Source organism: Solanum pennellii, chromosome 11 (assembly GCF_001406875.1).
Source record: "Solanum pennellii chromosome 11, SPENNV200".
In the NCBI taxonomy this organism is placed as follows: Eukaryota; Viridiplantae; Streptophyta; class Magnoliopsida; order Solanales; family Solanaceae; genus Solanum; species Solanum pennellii.
Window position 1 is genome coordinate 5,224,865 of NC_028647.1, and position 15,256 is coordinate 5,240,120.

A 15,256-nucleotide genomic window follows, 5' to 3' on the forward strand; every position below is an offset into this window, starting at 1 on the left:
TTAGACCGTCTTATTTCAACTACTCTTACATTTCACAAATAATTCTGTTCGTACTTTTCAAATATAACACATGATATGTGTCTTATTCTTAATAAAATAATATATTTTTTTAAAGAAGTAATTAAGCATAAACACAATAATATTTAAGAAGAATTTAGCACAAATATGATAATATTTTGATAGAGTTCAAACAACATTAGCTTATGAAAGATTAGAAGCGGACAAAGTTAATGCTTAGTGATATCATTAAACAAAACAAAACCTAAATACGATCTTAATTAATTACAATTCTTTAAGTCATTTTAAGGGAATCTCTTGAGATATTTTATAACTTTTCTTCTTTTTTTTTGTCTTTTTTTATTTATGTCTTCAATATTTAAAACTTATAAATTTGGCTAATTCAAATTCATATGGAATATTATATATAGAATCTGATTAAGAGTATGTTGACAATATTCTCTATTTTCTAAACTCGAACATCGAATCTTTACTATATATATATATATATATATATATATATCAAAAAATCTCATTGAGCAACCACACTATATGGAATACTATAGAATCTATAAGAGTATGTTGACAGTATTTTCTATTTTCTAAACTCGAACATCGAATTTTTACTCTCTCTCTCTCTCTATATATATATATATGAAAAATCTCATTCAGCAATCACACTTTATTATAATAGTATAATTCTATCAGCTTTCCAAGTAATACTTAATTATGTGTACGAGATATTAGTTGATTTTCATTTAATGTACGATATTATTAATAAAACTCAATTAAATTCAAATTCACTTAAAATAATCTCACATTTCGTTCTTTCTATCCAACTTTGGCTAAAATTCAAAATCACCAATTATTTTATATGGTTTGGGTGGAAGAAATTATAAACAAGAATTAGTCAGATGAATGTATAAAGCAAAAAAAAACAACATTTAAATAGAATACAAACTTACGTAAGTAAACACATATAGTTTGCCAACTTAATAGAGGTGGACAAAAAGTCATGTCTGGTCTACAATATACATTGGAGAGTATATTTCTCTTTCGTCGTTGATATAAAATTTCTGTTTTCTTAGTCCTTTCGTTGCCCTCGTTGTGGAAATGATCTCCTATGACTAGTTACAGAGGTGTGACATTATAAACATCATTGTTATGTCTCTTTCCTAATGCTTTTATATAGCATATCGATTTTGAGTTGCTCGTTCTGTGATAGTCTTCATAGATGGCACCAAAAATTTCTACCATCTATGAAGATTCATCACATAAGAAGCAACTCAGAATCGCTACAACAACATATCTAGTATAATTCCACAAGTGAGGTCTGAAAATTCATATTTGTCATGGATCAAAAAAGAAAAATACTAGTGAATTACATGAAGTTCTTAATCAAATACAGCAAGGCTACAAATAGTAGAATCATAAACAAGATTTTCATAGCCTCTTTCATCTTTCCCTTCAAAATATTTGGAGTCATCTTTTGAATTGCTCTCAAAAGGAAGGATGATATTTTCTGGTGAATTCAAATTGAAATACAAAGAATATTATATTAGTACTAGCTAAAATTGTAGACCACGTGTCTACAAATTTTTGTTATCACATGTATTATTCGTTTTTTGGAAAAGATCTTAAATATATTCGAACTATGATCGAAATTGTTGTAACGATATCAAATTTTTTTGGAAAGGACCTTTTACATTTGCACTATTTAATAGTGTATTTTAATTTAAAGGTATATATGTGTCCACCTGAACATAAAAAATATTGCATAATTATAAATAGTAATGTGTCCACCTGGGCACATCTATACCTTTAAAATACACTATTAAATAGTATATGGCGTAAAAACTCCTCCATAAAGTTTGGTATTGTAGCAACAATTTCGGCCAAAATTAAAGTATTTTTGAAACCCTTTTCCCTTTTTTTTTTGTGAGCTTCTTAATTTTGACTGAACATTTAGATGTATAATCTTTTCAGTTTTTTTTTTAAAAAAAATATTTACATATTTATTTGGAAACTATATAAATATTTAAAAAGATTGTGATCAAAAGAATAATTTGTTCGACTCTCGAACGTAAAATATTTAAAAGATATATAAATATATTCATGTGATGAAAGAATAATTTGGTTAACTCTCGAACATTATAACTCACCAATCTAAGTGGCTCAATTTGAAGGAGGGGCTCCATGATCATCTCCACGTTCCTGCCATTCAAAGGGAAAATCGTTAGTTCGTATTAATAAATTCATTATCCATCGAGTTTTACATGGATGATTTCATTATTTATCGAGTTTCGAATCCTCTTGATTATAAAAACTATTGTTCCTCCTCTTTTACCTTAGCATCATACGACCCTTGTAATAATGGCAATGATAGAATCCAAAACCTTTCACAATAGGAATATGAGTGTCACTGCATTCTAAAACAATCGAAGAATTCAAATTAGTCGATTCAATAAATTTCGAATATTGATGGAAAAGAATTATGGCTAACCTAGTTTCCAAGCAACCCCAACATGTGTTCCATCATGTGTAGTAGGTTTGAAAACAAACTCAAAATTATCATTCCCAAGGAGTTTTATGATTGATTTGAAGAAATCAATTACTTGCTTCAAGGAGAAAAATAAACAAAATATATATATATATATAGTAAGATTTTTTATAAATAAATCACAAGAAATTTTCGTAAATGGACATAGAAGATCATTTCTTCGAAAATCGAGATAGAGTTTAACATACCTCCTTGCCATAGAAAGTTTGTAAGGATGAGGCAACATTGCTAATGCATCTACATTCTTCTCCAATTATATCAGACAATTCAATAAGATTTTTATTTTTAAGTGCTTTATAGAGTTTTTGTACTGTTTCCATAGCTTTTGGATCTTCTTCTGGATTATTATTTTCTGAATTATCTGATTTATTACATTTCAAAGGATATAATAAGCAATTTCTTTTGGATGAAACTTGGTTTAATTGAATAAAATTAGAAACATATTTTTGGTCATGATGAAGTTGTAAATTCTTTTTTTGATGAAGAGAAAATTGGGAGTTTTTTTCTTGGAAAATTATTGGGAATTTTTTATTAGATATCAAGGTAGAAGGGAAAATATTTAGTGAACTCATTTTCAAGAAAATTAAATGTGTTTGAATGTGAAATAATTTGGCTATATATTTACTAACACTTTTTCTTTTGAGAAGGTAACACCTATAATACTTTTTTCATAACATGAGTTTCACATATATGAGAGAATAAAGAATAACATGTTCATTAAGGTTTCAACCATTGCAAGATTGGAACATTTGATAATAGTATCATGGCCTAGGGAATAAATATAGCTATATAGGTCAAGTAAAATATAAGTTTGAAAACTCACCTTTTTTTCTCCATTGATGAGGGAGGGGAAGAGTGTTTGGAATTGACGGCGGGGTCAGAATTTAAGATACTTAATTATTTAGTGTAATTTTCGAGCAAAAATGCGTTGATTGACATATCATAGACAAGGATGATTTATGTACTGTTGTGAAACACAAAGTAATAAATTGATGAGCGGAAGAAACAACATATGCAGAGTAATTTCACAAGTAGGGTTTGAGACTTGAGAGGATGGTGTATACGCAACTTTACATTTATCTAATGAAGATAGAGAGACTGTTTTTAATATGCATTTAACTTATATTTATGTAGAAATTGAATATCCTTAAATCTCAACCAAGCACTATATAAGCTCATGTGATCTTTTGGACATTTTCCAAACATATCTACACATAATTTTTTTGGTACCAATCAGTAATCAAAAGTTGTATGGTTAAAGCATTTCATTGTGATGAATGACATTTCCTTGGAAATACATTGTTGGATTTGCATGAATGTCATTTACTTGTGTCCATTTTTGCAAACAAATTCACAATGTAAGCACCAAAACATGTTAACATGACCATGTTTTAAGAATAAAATGTTGGAATTTGGGACTTCAAATATTACTCCATCCGTTTAATGAAGAATAGTCTAGTTTGACTTAGAACGGAGTTTAAGAAAAGAAAGAATATTTTTTGACTTGTGGTTCTAAATCAAAGTTATGTCAAATGTACCAAAATATCCTCTAATCTTGTGGCCTTAAACATGCCACGTGGAAAGTTAAAATTAAAGTTTTGCCAAAAAAAAAGGATCATTCTTTTAAAACAGACTAAAAAGAAAAAAAGAACCATTTCTTTAAGCGGAGGAAGTACAAGATAGTGGTTTTCCCATAGTGTGAATGAAAAAGAAAATCTTTACACAAATAGCTGGTTGAATTAATTAATTGTTCAATTTTCCTAATAAATATACATAGGTTATACACGATTATACACATATTATTATATTAACTATACACATTTATATATGAATTAAGCATGTATTATACATAATTGGGCCATGAAATATGACTAGTGAAGAAATTGGAGAAAATAAGCAAATATCCCATAAAAGCAAAATAATTACGAATATATTACCCTTTTACATTCATACCTCACTAAATAATTACATTGTATATCCCCTAAATAATTTCTCTTTTGATACTAAATAAGTATCATATATTGTATTGGTATCACTAAGGTTGATAATTTCGCTTAATTATATATATATATATATATATATATATATATATATATACCGATTTAGTATCAGTTAAGCAAAATTATTAATCTTAATGAATGGGGATATGAACTGTAGTTATTTATAAGAAAATGAGTATTTCAGGAATTACATTTAATATGGTATGAGCTTGTTATTACTTTAAACTTTATAACCCATTTATGTAATTTTCCCAGGAAAATTATCCAACCCAAATTCCCAATAGGGCCTCTCTTCCTTTTTATAAGACCAAGTGCATATGGGCCTTAAATGGATCCACCTTCATACCTTATATTAGTTAGAGATGTTGACATTTTTAGTCAGTAAATTTTGTTTACCATTTAATCGTGATAATTTGTAGTCGATTATTGATATATGCTCAGTTATAACAAGTTATATTCGATATTTACATTAATGTTACGTAGATTATAGAGTGATTATACATTATTTCGTACCTGAGAAGTCTATGTATAAACAAGATTGATTTTACTTCCTCATCTAGCTACTTTAGGTTAGGATAGCCCCTGCGGGAGAACTTATAGACACCTTTTCATACTTTGTATCTGGAATACTTCATTTAATTTCTTTTGTAATATTGGACTTTTGCGATATTCTTATGCTAATGAAACCTGATAGTACACTTGAAGAATCTTTTTCCTTATTTAGTTGTGTTCAGAAATATCAAAATAAAATGATCACAATTTTAGGTATTCACTTAATGAGTGTTGGTGCTTTTTTTTCTTGTCAAGGCTGTTTATTTTGGGGGCGTATATGATATCTGGGCTTCACGAGGGTGAGATATAAGAAAAATTACCAACTTTATATATATATATATACGCATCAAACAGTAATATTTGAACAATTGAACCCATATTAAATGTACATCAATTTTCAATAAAACTTACGTGTTTTGGTTAAATAAGAAAGCTAAGATGGTATCTATCTTGAAAGCAACTTTATAAAAGAGGGTGACCCCTAATATTCTCAATAATGCATTTTTGGATTGGTAACATTTTATCATATTGCATTAAAAAGGAAATTTCCAATGGACTTTCTATCAGTATAGTTGATCGATAATTACTAGTGATTTTGATTTCATGTAAACGAGTTGTACTCTATAATATGAGCTCTGGATAAATTTTATTCATTCATCTTTGCAAAATCAGTAACCCTTTATTTCGATTGTCGTATAATATGTGTTGCTCAAAACATGAGGTGCATAATGACTTGACGTCATCCGCATTTTTTAGTTTATTTTAATGTAGCTTGTTAGTAATATAATTTAACGATTTTTTGACTCCTCTAAATCTATCAAATAATCACTTTAAGTGGTGTATATGTTTTTTTTTTTACTATCTATGGAATCAGAATTTTCGCTCAGAAAATTTTAAAAATATATATAATCAAAAAATAATAATCAAGAACTAAGAAATTCAACATATATAAAAATAGTTTTAACCTTGTTTCCTAGTTGTTCCGCCCATATTGGACGTTGTAGGTGAATCTAATAAAAAGGCTAGTTCAATAAATGATATCATATTTATATAAAATACAGAAAAAAACGTACTGTAAAAAGAATATCTAATATAGATAATTTATCTTAACATAAGTATCATTGCAAATTGATTTTATGACTTGAATTCTTAACGTACAATATTTACAAGTCGTATAAAAGACAACTCCATCGATACTTGAGAATCAATCATTTGTTAAACTCAATAAAAACATAATGAACTATTTGACAATCAAAACACCGTAAAAAGAAAGGAAGATAAAATCCTAGGTTTCTTTCCTTAAAAGTTGGTCTATTAGATTTGCAATTATTACATCAATTTCAATGGCTTGACTGTCAACAACATTGGAGAAATTTTAATCTACTTTTAATTTTTTTTTAATATAATGATATGGTATTTAAGCAATATGATTAGTTAGGTTTTTCAAAAGGGTTTATGTGAAAATTATCAAATTAACGTTGGAAACTCGACAGGCTTTCTAACATGGACCATATGAACTTACAAATTTTTGCTAAAGTGAAAAAAAAAAAGAAGACTCCAACATGAATCATTAAATTTTAAAGGTGCTTGTCGATTAATGTCCTCAATTTTAGGAAAAAATGAGCAGTCCTTATTATTATGTTTTTTTTTTCCAAAAAAAGATTTAACAAATCTTGAATTTGCCTTCACGTATTAACTTTAGGTCATCATCATTGGCAAAAAAGTTGTAAAAGGAAGTGATTTCGATTCATAGACTTATGTATAACTTGAATATATATTATTCGTAAGAATGATTGAGTTGGTGTAACAGGTGATATTTCATAAGAAAGGTCTGTGATCAATTCTCTTTCAACGCCTTTTAAGTTAAGCTCATACGATGTCTAAGTTTGCCTTGTGCAATTTACATCTCCGATGTGATTTGTGAGCTACTATACATGAACGAATTTATCAATATACACCTAAAAACAGTAACGGACAATTTTCAAAAAAAAAAAAAAAAACTTAAATATATAATTCACAAAGTTATAAATTGAATTTAAAAGATTTTATACATTATAGTTCATGAATAAGGCACGTCGATCAATTGGATTAATCCATCATTATTGCAAAATTGTAATTTATCTTAAGTGGCATTATGCTAAGTCCTTTTTGAGTTTGATAGATTTTTCCCATTGAGGAAAAAAAATGCGTTATGAATTCTCTTCATGTAATTTTTTTTAAGATCTCTGAAATTGCGATTATAATCTATATATATTTTTTAATCTAACATTTATGGTATTGGACATTTTATAATATATGTGTGATTATAAAATAAACAGGAAATTTAAATTAAATCGCTCAAAAAATTGTCTGAATATATGTTTATTGTATATTTCTTTTTCTTCTTCTAATTGCCTTTGTAACTCGGTATTTTCGTGATTAATCCGTCTTATTTCATCTACTCTTGTACTTCACAAATAATGGTGTTCGTACTTTTCAAATATAACACATATCGTGTCTGATTTTTAATAAAATAATATATTTTGAAGAAGTAACTAAGCACAAACACAACATTATCTAATAAGAATTAAGCACAAATACAATAGTAGTATTTTGATGGAGTTTAAACAACATTAGCTTATATTTAATTACAATTCCTCAAGTTGAAAATGAGGTCAAGTCATTTTAAGGGAATATCTTGAGATATTTTATAAAAAAAAAATTCTTATTTGTGTCTTCAATATTTAAGAGTTACTAATTTGGCTAATTCAAATTTATTGGAATAATACTATAGAATCTAATTAAGAAAATGTTGACAATATTCTCTATTTTATAAAACTCAACATCAAATCTTTACTTTATATATATATGAAAAATTCTCATTCAGTGACCATACTTTGTTATAATAGTCAGCTTCCCAAGTAATACTCAATCATATATATGAGATATTAGTTGATTTTTTATTCAATTCAATATCATCAATGAAATTTAATCAAACTCAAATTCACTTACAAAAATCTCATATTTCGTTCTTTATATATAACAAGGCTAAAAATTGAAATCTCAAATTATTTCATATAGTTTGAGAGGAAGAAATTATAAATAAGAAAAGCATACTATTATTGAAAATGATATAATTAATGATGTATGTGTCAACCAAACAATCAAAAACAAGAAAGAAGAACACAACACGTAAATTTTGGCAAAAGAACAAAGAAGAAAAAACGAGCTTGACATGTTAAAATATTTTTTACTAATGTACTATTTATATAGATTAAAAAGTGAAAAAGTACTAGGATCCGATGTATTATTTATTTTTAATTAAAAATTTTTAATTTAATTTTTACTATTTCTCTAAAAAGTGCTTTTATTTTTAGAATAATATAAATTCGAATTAATCAGATTGGTCAATGAAATACTTATTCTTTAATCAAAATTTTCAAATTTAATTTTCACAATTTTTTCAAAAATACTTTCATTTTTAGAGTCGATAAAATGCATAAAGCAAAAAAGATAAAATTAAATAGAGTACAAACTTACATAAGTAAACACATACAATTAGCCAACTTAATAGAGGTGGACAAAAAGTCATGTCAGCATAGTAACATGTTAAATCTTAATATTGTATAAATACAAAATACTTTATAATATGATATGTTATAGCATCCTATATTATAGTGGGGTCACAAGGAATCAAAATATTCCAAGAAAATTAGCCAAACACAAGAGCCATCATACTTCACATCAAATATTTAAATAATTCACTTGACATTTTGGTCTTGGTTTACCAAACCAAAATTTAAAAAAAATAAATAAAATTACACATTGTATATATGGGATAGGAAAAAAGTAAATAAAATAGTACCACTAGTTATTCAACTCCAAGATCATAATAGAGAATATTTAATTATGGTCCTAATTATTCATTTGATAGACAAAATAAATACTAATAGATTCTTATCATAACATAGTTCATAGCACATATTGTCCATTCTGATCCTATAACACTTGTGATTTATCTTTTAAATTACGATATTATTTAACTCAAAAGCATATATATCATATATTATATTGGTATTTTAGTGGTAGAAATTCGTTCATAAAATTTATTTTTTCCAATGCTATGGTCCAAAATTTGTGTTTATTGACTGTGAAGATCTTAATAATAATAATAATAAAAAATTATACTTGTATTTTAGTGGTAGAAATTCATTGGTGAAATTTTGTATATGTAATATAAAAAAATCCTCTAGGTTGAGACATTCTACACTAACATTTAATGTGCATTGCATATTCTCTTGGTACTTGTATCAATGTCAATAATAGCAAATAACAAATTATTCAAATAGTACTATCTGCCTTTTATATTCTGAAAAATATGTCAGCATGTTTAGTATCAATGAAATAATAAGATTGATATATATTTTAAAGAAGTTCAACAATCTAATCAATATATATATATATATATATATATATATATATATATATATATCTAAACGATATCATTTTTCATCGGAAAAGGTCAATTTGAATTTTAGGATAGCCTAACGTAACATGTAAAGTTATAATTACGTGATCAAAATGTCATCATAAAGGATAAATATACTTTCGAGTTATCGTAAATGGTATGCAGATACTCTCGGTCATACTTTTGGGACATTGGTGCCCCTGTCGTTCAAAAACTAGAGCAAATATGCCCTTCATTCTAACAGAAAACTAAATAGGGAAACGTGACACAATCTTATCCGTCGACCCAATAGATAATAACGGCCATATGGGTGGATAAAATTGTGACACGTGTATGTTCATTAGTATAAAGGGTATATATACTCTAAAATTTTTAAACGACAGGGACACTAATATCTCAAAAATACGACGAAGGATGTATCTACATACCATTTCCTATAGTTCAGGATATATTTGTTTTGTTTCCCTTTAAACTATAAAGACAACCTCGTACACAAATATAAAAGCTATTGATTTAATTTTCCTCCGAACATTATGTATAACTAAAGCTTAGTACACCCGACTGTCTTTCGGTCAAACTACATACAGATAAGATAAGAGCATGGACAAATAACACAAATCCAGCGTGGCAAAATCAGAGAAAGTAATGAAAATGGGGCCCAATAGCACGAGTAGTACTACCTGGAAAAGCATCTAAAGGGTCTTAGTATGGGCCCTTAAGGCCCAAATAAAGTAGGGCCCATTTAGAGAAAGCCCAAAAGGATTTAGATCTAAAAAGGAAGTGCCACGTCAGAATATGGGGCCCATTTAGACGTTAATGATCGTAAATTGTGATAGTGGGGGCCCATATAGCACCGGCCCTTCACTATTAATTTGGACTTTACGTTCATAGCCAACTTGTCCACAAATCAAAAATAATAATAATAATTCAACTTGGCTTTTATTTTTTCTTCAAATTCCTAAACATTCTCATCTTGACTAGTATCGTAGAAAAAAACATTTTACTATTTTTGGTGAAATTTTGATGTGATTTTACACTATGCAATTTTACTGTTGTAAATGAAAAGTTGTGTCATGCCGACAATAAATAAATAAAAAGATAACTCGATATATAAATTATTTCGTATTTAGTAAGATCTGAAGGGATCGTCATATTTTAAAAAGGAGTGATGTAGGTAGTTTATCTTCAGCATGTATTAATGTCTGATCATGACCCAAATTCGTGATTAATAGATCGATCCAATCCAAAGTCGGCAACAAAAAATGTATAATTAAAATAGTAATATCACGAGTTTAAGTTGTTTAATATTTTATTTATTTAATTTATATGATGCGAAGAGTTATGGAGCTTTTGATCTTAACTATAATATAATATTTGTTTGGTTATAAAACTTTTGATTTTCGCGATCTTAAACCTATGAAATATTTAATAAGTTAAATTATTTTTAGATTGTAACATATTTTATAAATTTTGCATTTAAAACAACTTATTAAAATGAATTTAACTAAAATATATATATCATACCACATTGATAAATGCACATAGTTAAAAGAAAATATGTTTCTACTAATTAAACATTTATACAATAATTTGCGAGATCCAATACATAACATTAAAAAAATAGATAAAAGGTTAGAGTCATTATTTAGATGGATTAGCGACTTAATTCATTCGAACGATAAAAGTTATGATAGAATGATAAATACTTTTTTAGTTTTTTAAATAAAGTAGAAGTTTCAGATTCAAGCTTTAGTTACGAAAGCATAATTATTATAGAATACTATATATTAAGTATAATTTTTTGATATGAATCAAAATTCAATCGAACCCTACTGAATGTAGGATGGGAAATTTTAAAAAATTAGAAGAACATGAAAGCATGATGGTCTTAGTCACCTACATGCCCTACTGCACAAAACACAGAAAGAAAAAAGATATAATAGCTGCTATAGTAAATGGTCTCCACCACCATGTGGCATTGCTATTTCCCAATCAAAACAAATGCTTTTAGACAAACCTAATAAATGAATTAATTAATTACATTATTAAGCAAAAAATAATAATTTATATTTGAGTCGAGGATCTATCGAATCACGTATGTTTAGCTATCCTTTAAGGTAAAAATGAGGTTTTGTGTACACATTATTCTTTCCACTTGCGGTATGAGACTAACTATGTTATTGTTACTATATTATTATGTAAAAAATACCTAATTTTGAAAATTAATAACGAAAAAATAGAAATAATGTGTTGAATATTATTTTCTTAGAAAATACTATCGATATGAATTTATTCATATTGGTGGTCCTAAATTTGAATGAAAAGATTAATAAGTAATTAAATGAATATGTAATGTCACCAAACAGAAAAGTTTTTATTTTCAAAATAAATAAGGAAGAAAAAAGGAAAAGAATGTGTGAGAGTGTTTTTCTTAATGTGAACTGATTCATATTGTCGATTTAATGTTTGAATAAATAAATTTATAATCTTGTCAAAGAAAAAGCTCTTCATATTGAAAATCAAAAAGGAAAAAAAAATGTGTAAGAATATTATTTTTCTTATAAAATAAGGTAAGCATAAATTTATTCATATTATCAATCTCAAGTTTAAATTAATAAATAGATTAATTTATAATGCCATGAAAGGAAAAACTCATCACGTTGAAAAACAATAAAGAAAAGAGAGGAAAGAGGATACAAATTTGTTTATTATTAACTAGATTTTCGTTTTGTGATTGTTGAAATTTTAACTGTCCTATTCATAAGTTTTAGATTCGAACTATACGAAATTTAAAAAAAAATTCTCAATAAAAAGTGTTTTACTTATAAATACCATCTATTGTTAAGACTATATATTTAGAAAATGAAAGTTTCAAATTTCAAATTTTACTTGTTGAATCTGAAATTCTATAATAATAGCTAAAAAAATTGGATATTTGTGAATTTTACTATGTGTTACTTGATGGACTTACTCCATTAGAATCTAGACTAATCGAACGTGTAAATTTAAATATTTGATAATTATAATAATAATAACAGACTGAATATTATTTCATAAATATATATATATATATAGATCTTAATTTTATCTAAAGATAATTTTTAATAGATCCTCAACTCGTATACGAAGTGATTAAACTTATATTATATAAGGTAAGGAAAAAAGGAAATATTTTGTATGATTACTATTATTTTCTTATTATTATAAACATAAAGTAAAGTAAAAGTAAATACATTTACAACTAGACATCCAAATCTTTTGTACACCCTTAATTGTCAGTGATATGAGGTGTCAATATGTATATACTTGAAGATTCTTTTTTTCTTCCATTAATTAATTTTATATTAATACACTCCATTTTACTTTCTCTATATAAAGCTCTCTCATTTGATCATTTTTTCCATCAACAATTACAATTACAAATATTTTGCCCCCTTCCATTTCTTAATTTATTTTCCTCTTTCCCATCTTCTTATTTTCCAACTTTATTCCAATGGCCAGTGTTGAGGTATTTTTATAATAATGTTTTCAGCTAGCTAATTAACTTTTCTCCAATTTTTTTAATATCTTGTAATATTATTAGATCAATCTTGTATAAAGGTGTGATCATATATGACATCAAGATTTATTACCAATTTAACTCGGATTTTTTAAGAACGTCAACTAGCATGTCTAGATCCTTCAAAAATAGTGAATTTTTGAATGATCAGATCGACACTAGTGATGGAACATTTTTTAAGCGTCAGAGTAACGTAAAAAAATTAGGCTAGTGATCTGATAGCTCAAATTAGGAAAACACTAAAAAAAATAGAATCTTGATCTTACTTACTAGCTATAGTATATGTTTCATACTATTCAAAATAAAAAGCAGAATTGCTTAATCTTTAATTTTGTTAAAACCATATGTGATATTTTTACATATGATCAATCTAAAAGTAGTTGATCATTAATCAAAGATATTTTAATTTAATGGATCTTTCTCACTTAATTGATTTTTATTTATTTTTTTGTCTTTGTGAAAGGTTGAATCTGCACCAGTAGCACCAGTAGAGACTGCTCCAGCTGAGGTTGAAGTTACCTCAGCTCCAGAGGTAAACAAGGTAACGTTCAATTATCTGATCATCTTATCTAAAAGTTTAATCTGTTAAAAGAAGTTACACTTTTAATTACTTAATCATGTTTGTAACATCCGCTTACATGTTATGTTGCTTGGAATCTTCAAAACTGTGATTGCATGCGTTCCTATCCGATCCTCAGAAAGTAATATAATTTTGAAGGATCTGATACGGATGCGATATTAAGCATAGTGCGATTTATTTTTCGCTTGTTCAAGCACGTGATTTTTTTTTTTTAATCATAGTAGTGATGTGATTTGAACTCAGGACATCTAACTGCTCTGATATCATATCGAATTTTAAATGATAATATTATTTAAAGTATATATTGATTAACTTAATTATGTCTACAACAGGTGGAGGAACCAGCCCCCGTTGTAGAAAAGGATGTTGAGGTTGAATCAGCACCAGCACCAGCACCAGAAGAGGCTGCTCCTGCTGCGGAGGAAGTAGCAGCCCCTGTAGCTGAAGAGCCTGCGGCTGCAGAACCTGTAGCCGCAGAATCAGAAGAGCCAGTGGCAGCTGCAGCAGAACCTGTTGCAGCTCCAGTTGAGGAACCTGCGGCTGCAGAAGAATCTGCAGCCGCAGCTGAGGAACCGGTTGCTGCAGCACCCGTTGAGGAGGCTGCAGCACCCGTAGCTGAACCAGAAGCAGCCCCAGTTGCGGAACCCGAAGCAGAGAAAGCAGAGGAATCTGCCCCTGCATCTGAGGAACCAGAGAAAGTTGAAGAGTAAAATTCAATGGTTGATGAATGATGGGTTGTTTTTATTTTTTTTTATATTGAAATTTGGTTGTGTTTATTGTGTTTTTTAGTTGAGTATTTTATTTACTACAACTATTATTATTGAAACTATATTTTAATATAATATGGTTACAATGAGGGCATATGTTAGTATTAATATATGCCTAGGTCTAGGTGGTCGGGTGGGATATTTTACATAGTTTTTTCTAAAGCTGTGTGTTATCTTGTCCAGGGTTCAGTTTGTCATGGTTTGATTAAAGATGATATGAGATTTGATCTCTAGTTTATTATAATAATAAAGGGGTAATAACTTTTTTTGTTGTTTATGGACGGACTCTAAAGAGGGGGAGTTTGAATGTACAGCTCCCTAAGGAGGGTTTCGTAATGGTTTTTCAAAGAAATCGATTGAAAGCCATATCACTAAAATTTTAATGGATTAATACATATAAAAGAAACTGAGAAAATCACTTATTCTTGTAAATTGATTCCTAAATACCCAAACTGCACTCTAAAAATGATGACATTGTATATACCAGTCCCCCAACTCTCTACTAGTGGTTTGAGTTATGGTTTCACAAAGAAATGAGAAGTCACAACACTTTGAACTGAGAGATCACAAGTTTTTTAAAAAAATTACTATCTTTTGAAAAAGTTACGACTTTTTGAAAAAACTTTAACCCTTCAATGTGAAAAAGTGTATATATACCTTTAATATATTTTATAATAAAAACATTTAAATAAATTTAATATAATATAAAATATAAAAGATATACTAAATTGGATAGTTTAAGTTAGAGGCATTATCATAATTTAACATTCAAGTTAGGAAACCAATGCTTTTAA

General features: G+C 27.6%; 2 protein-coding genes across 2 annotated transcripts; one reads left to right on the forward strand and one right to left on the reverse strand.

The window, feature by feature from the left end:
* Nucleotides 1-967: 967 nt before the first annotated feature.
* Nucleotides 968-3,523, reverse strand: LOC107004207. Its single transcript, XM_015202448.2, has 5 exons — nt 2,746-3,523; nt 2,501-2,615; nt 2,345-2,426; nt 2,160-2,211; nt 968-1,519 (listed from the first exon to the last, which is right to left on the reverse strand). Exons 1-5 carry the CDS (start codon nt 3,127-3,129, stop codon nt 1,379-1,381), a joined length of 774 nt encoding a protein of 257 aa, XP_015057934.1. The 5' UTR covers nt 3,130-3,523; the 3' UTR covers nt 968-1,378.
* Nucleotides 3,524-12,908: 9,385 nt separating this feature from the next.
* On the forward strand, nt 12,909-14,739 carry LOC107004714 (induced stolen tip protein TUB8-like). The gene is made up of 3 exons (XM_015203030.2): nt 12,909-13,064; nt 13,579-13,656; nt 14,028-14,739. Exons 1-3 carry the CDS (start codon nt 13,050-13,052, stop codon nt 14,403-14,405), a joined length of 471 nt encoding a protein of 156 aa, XP_015058516.1. The 5' UTR covers nt 12,909-13,049; the 3' UTR covers nt 14,406-14,739.
* Nucleotides 14,740-15,256: the final 517 nt, after the last annotated feature.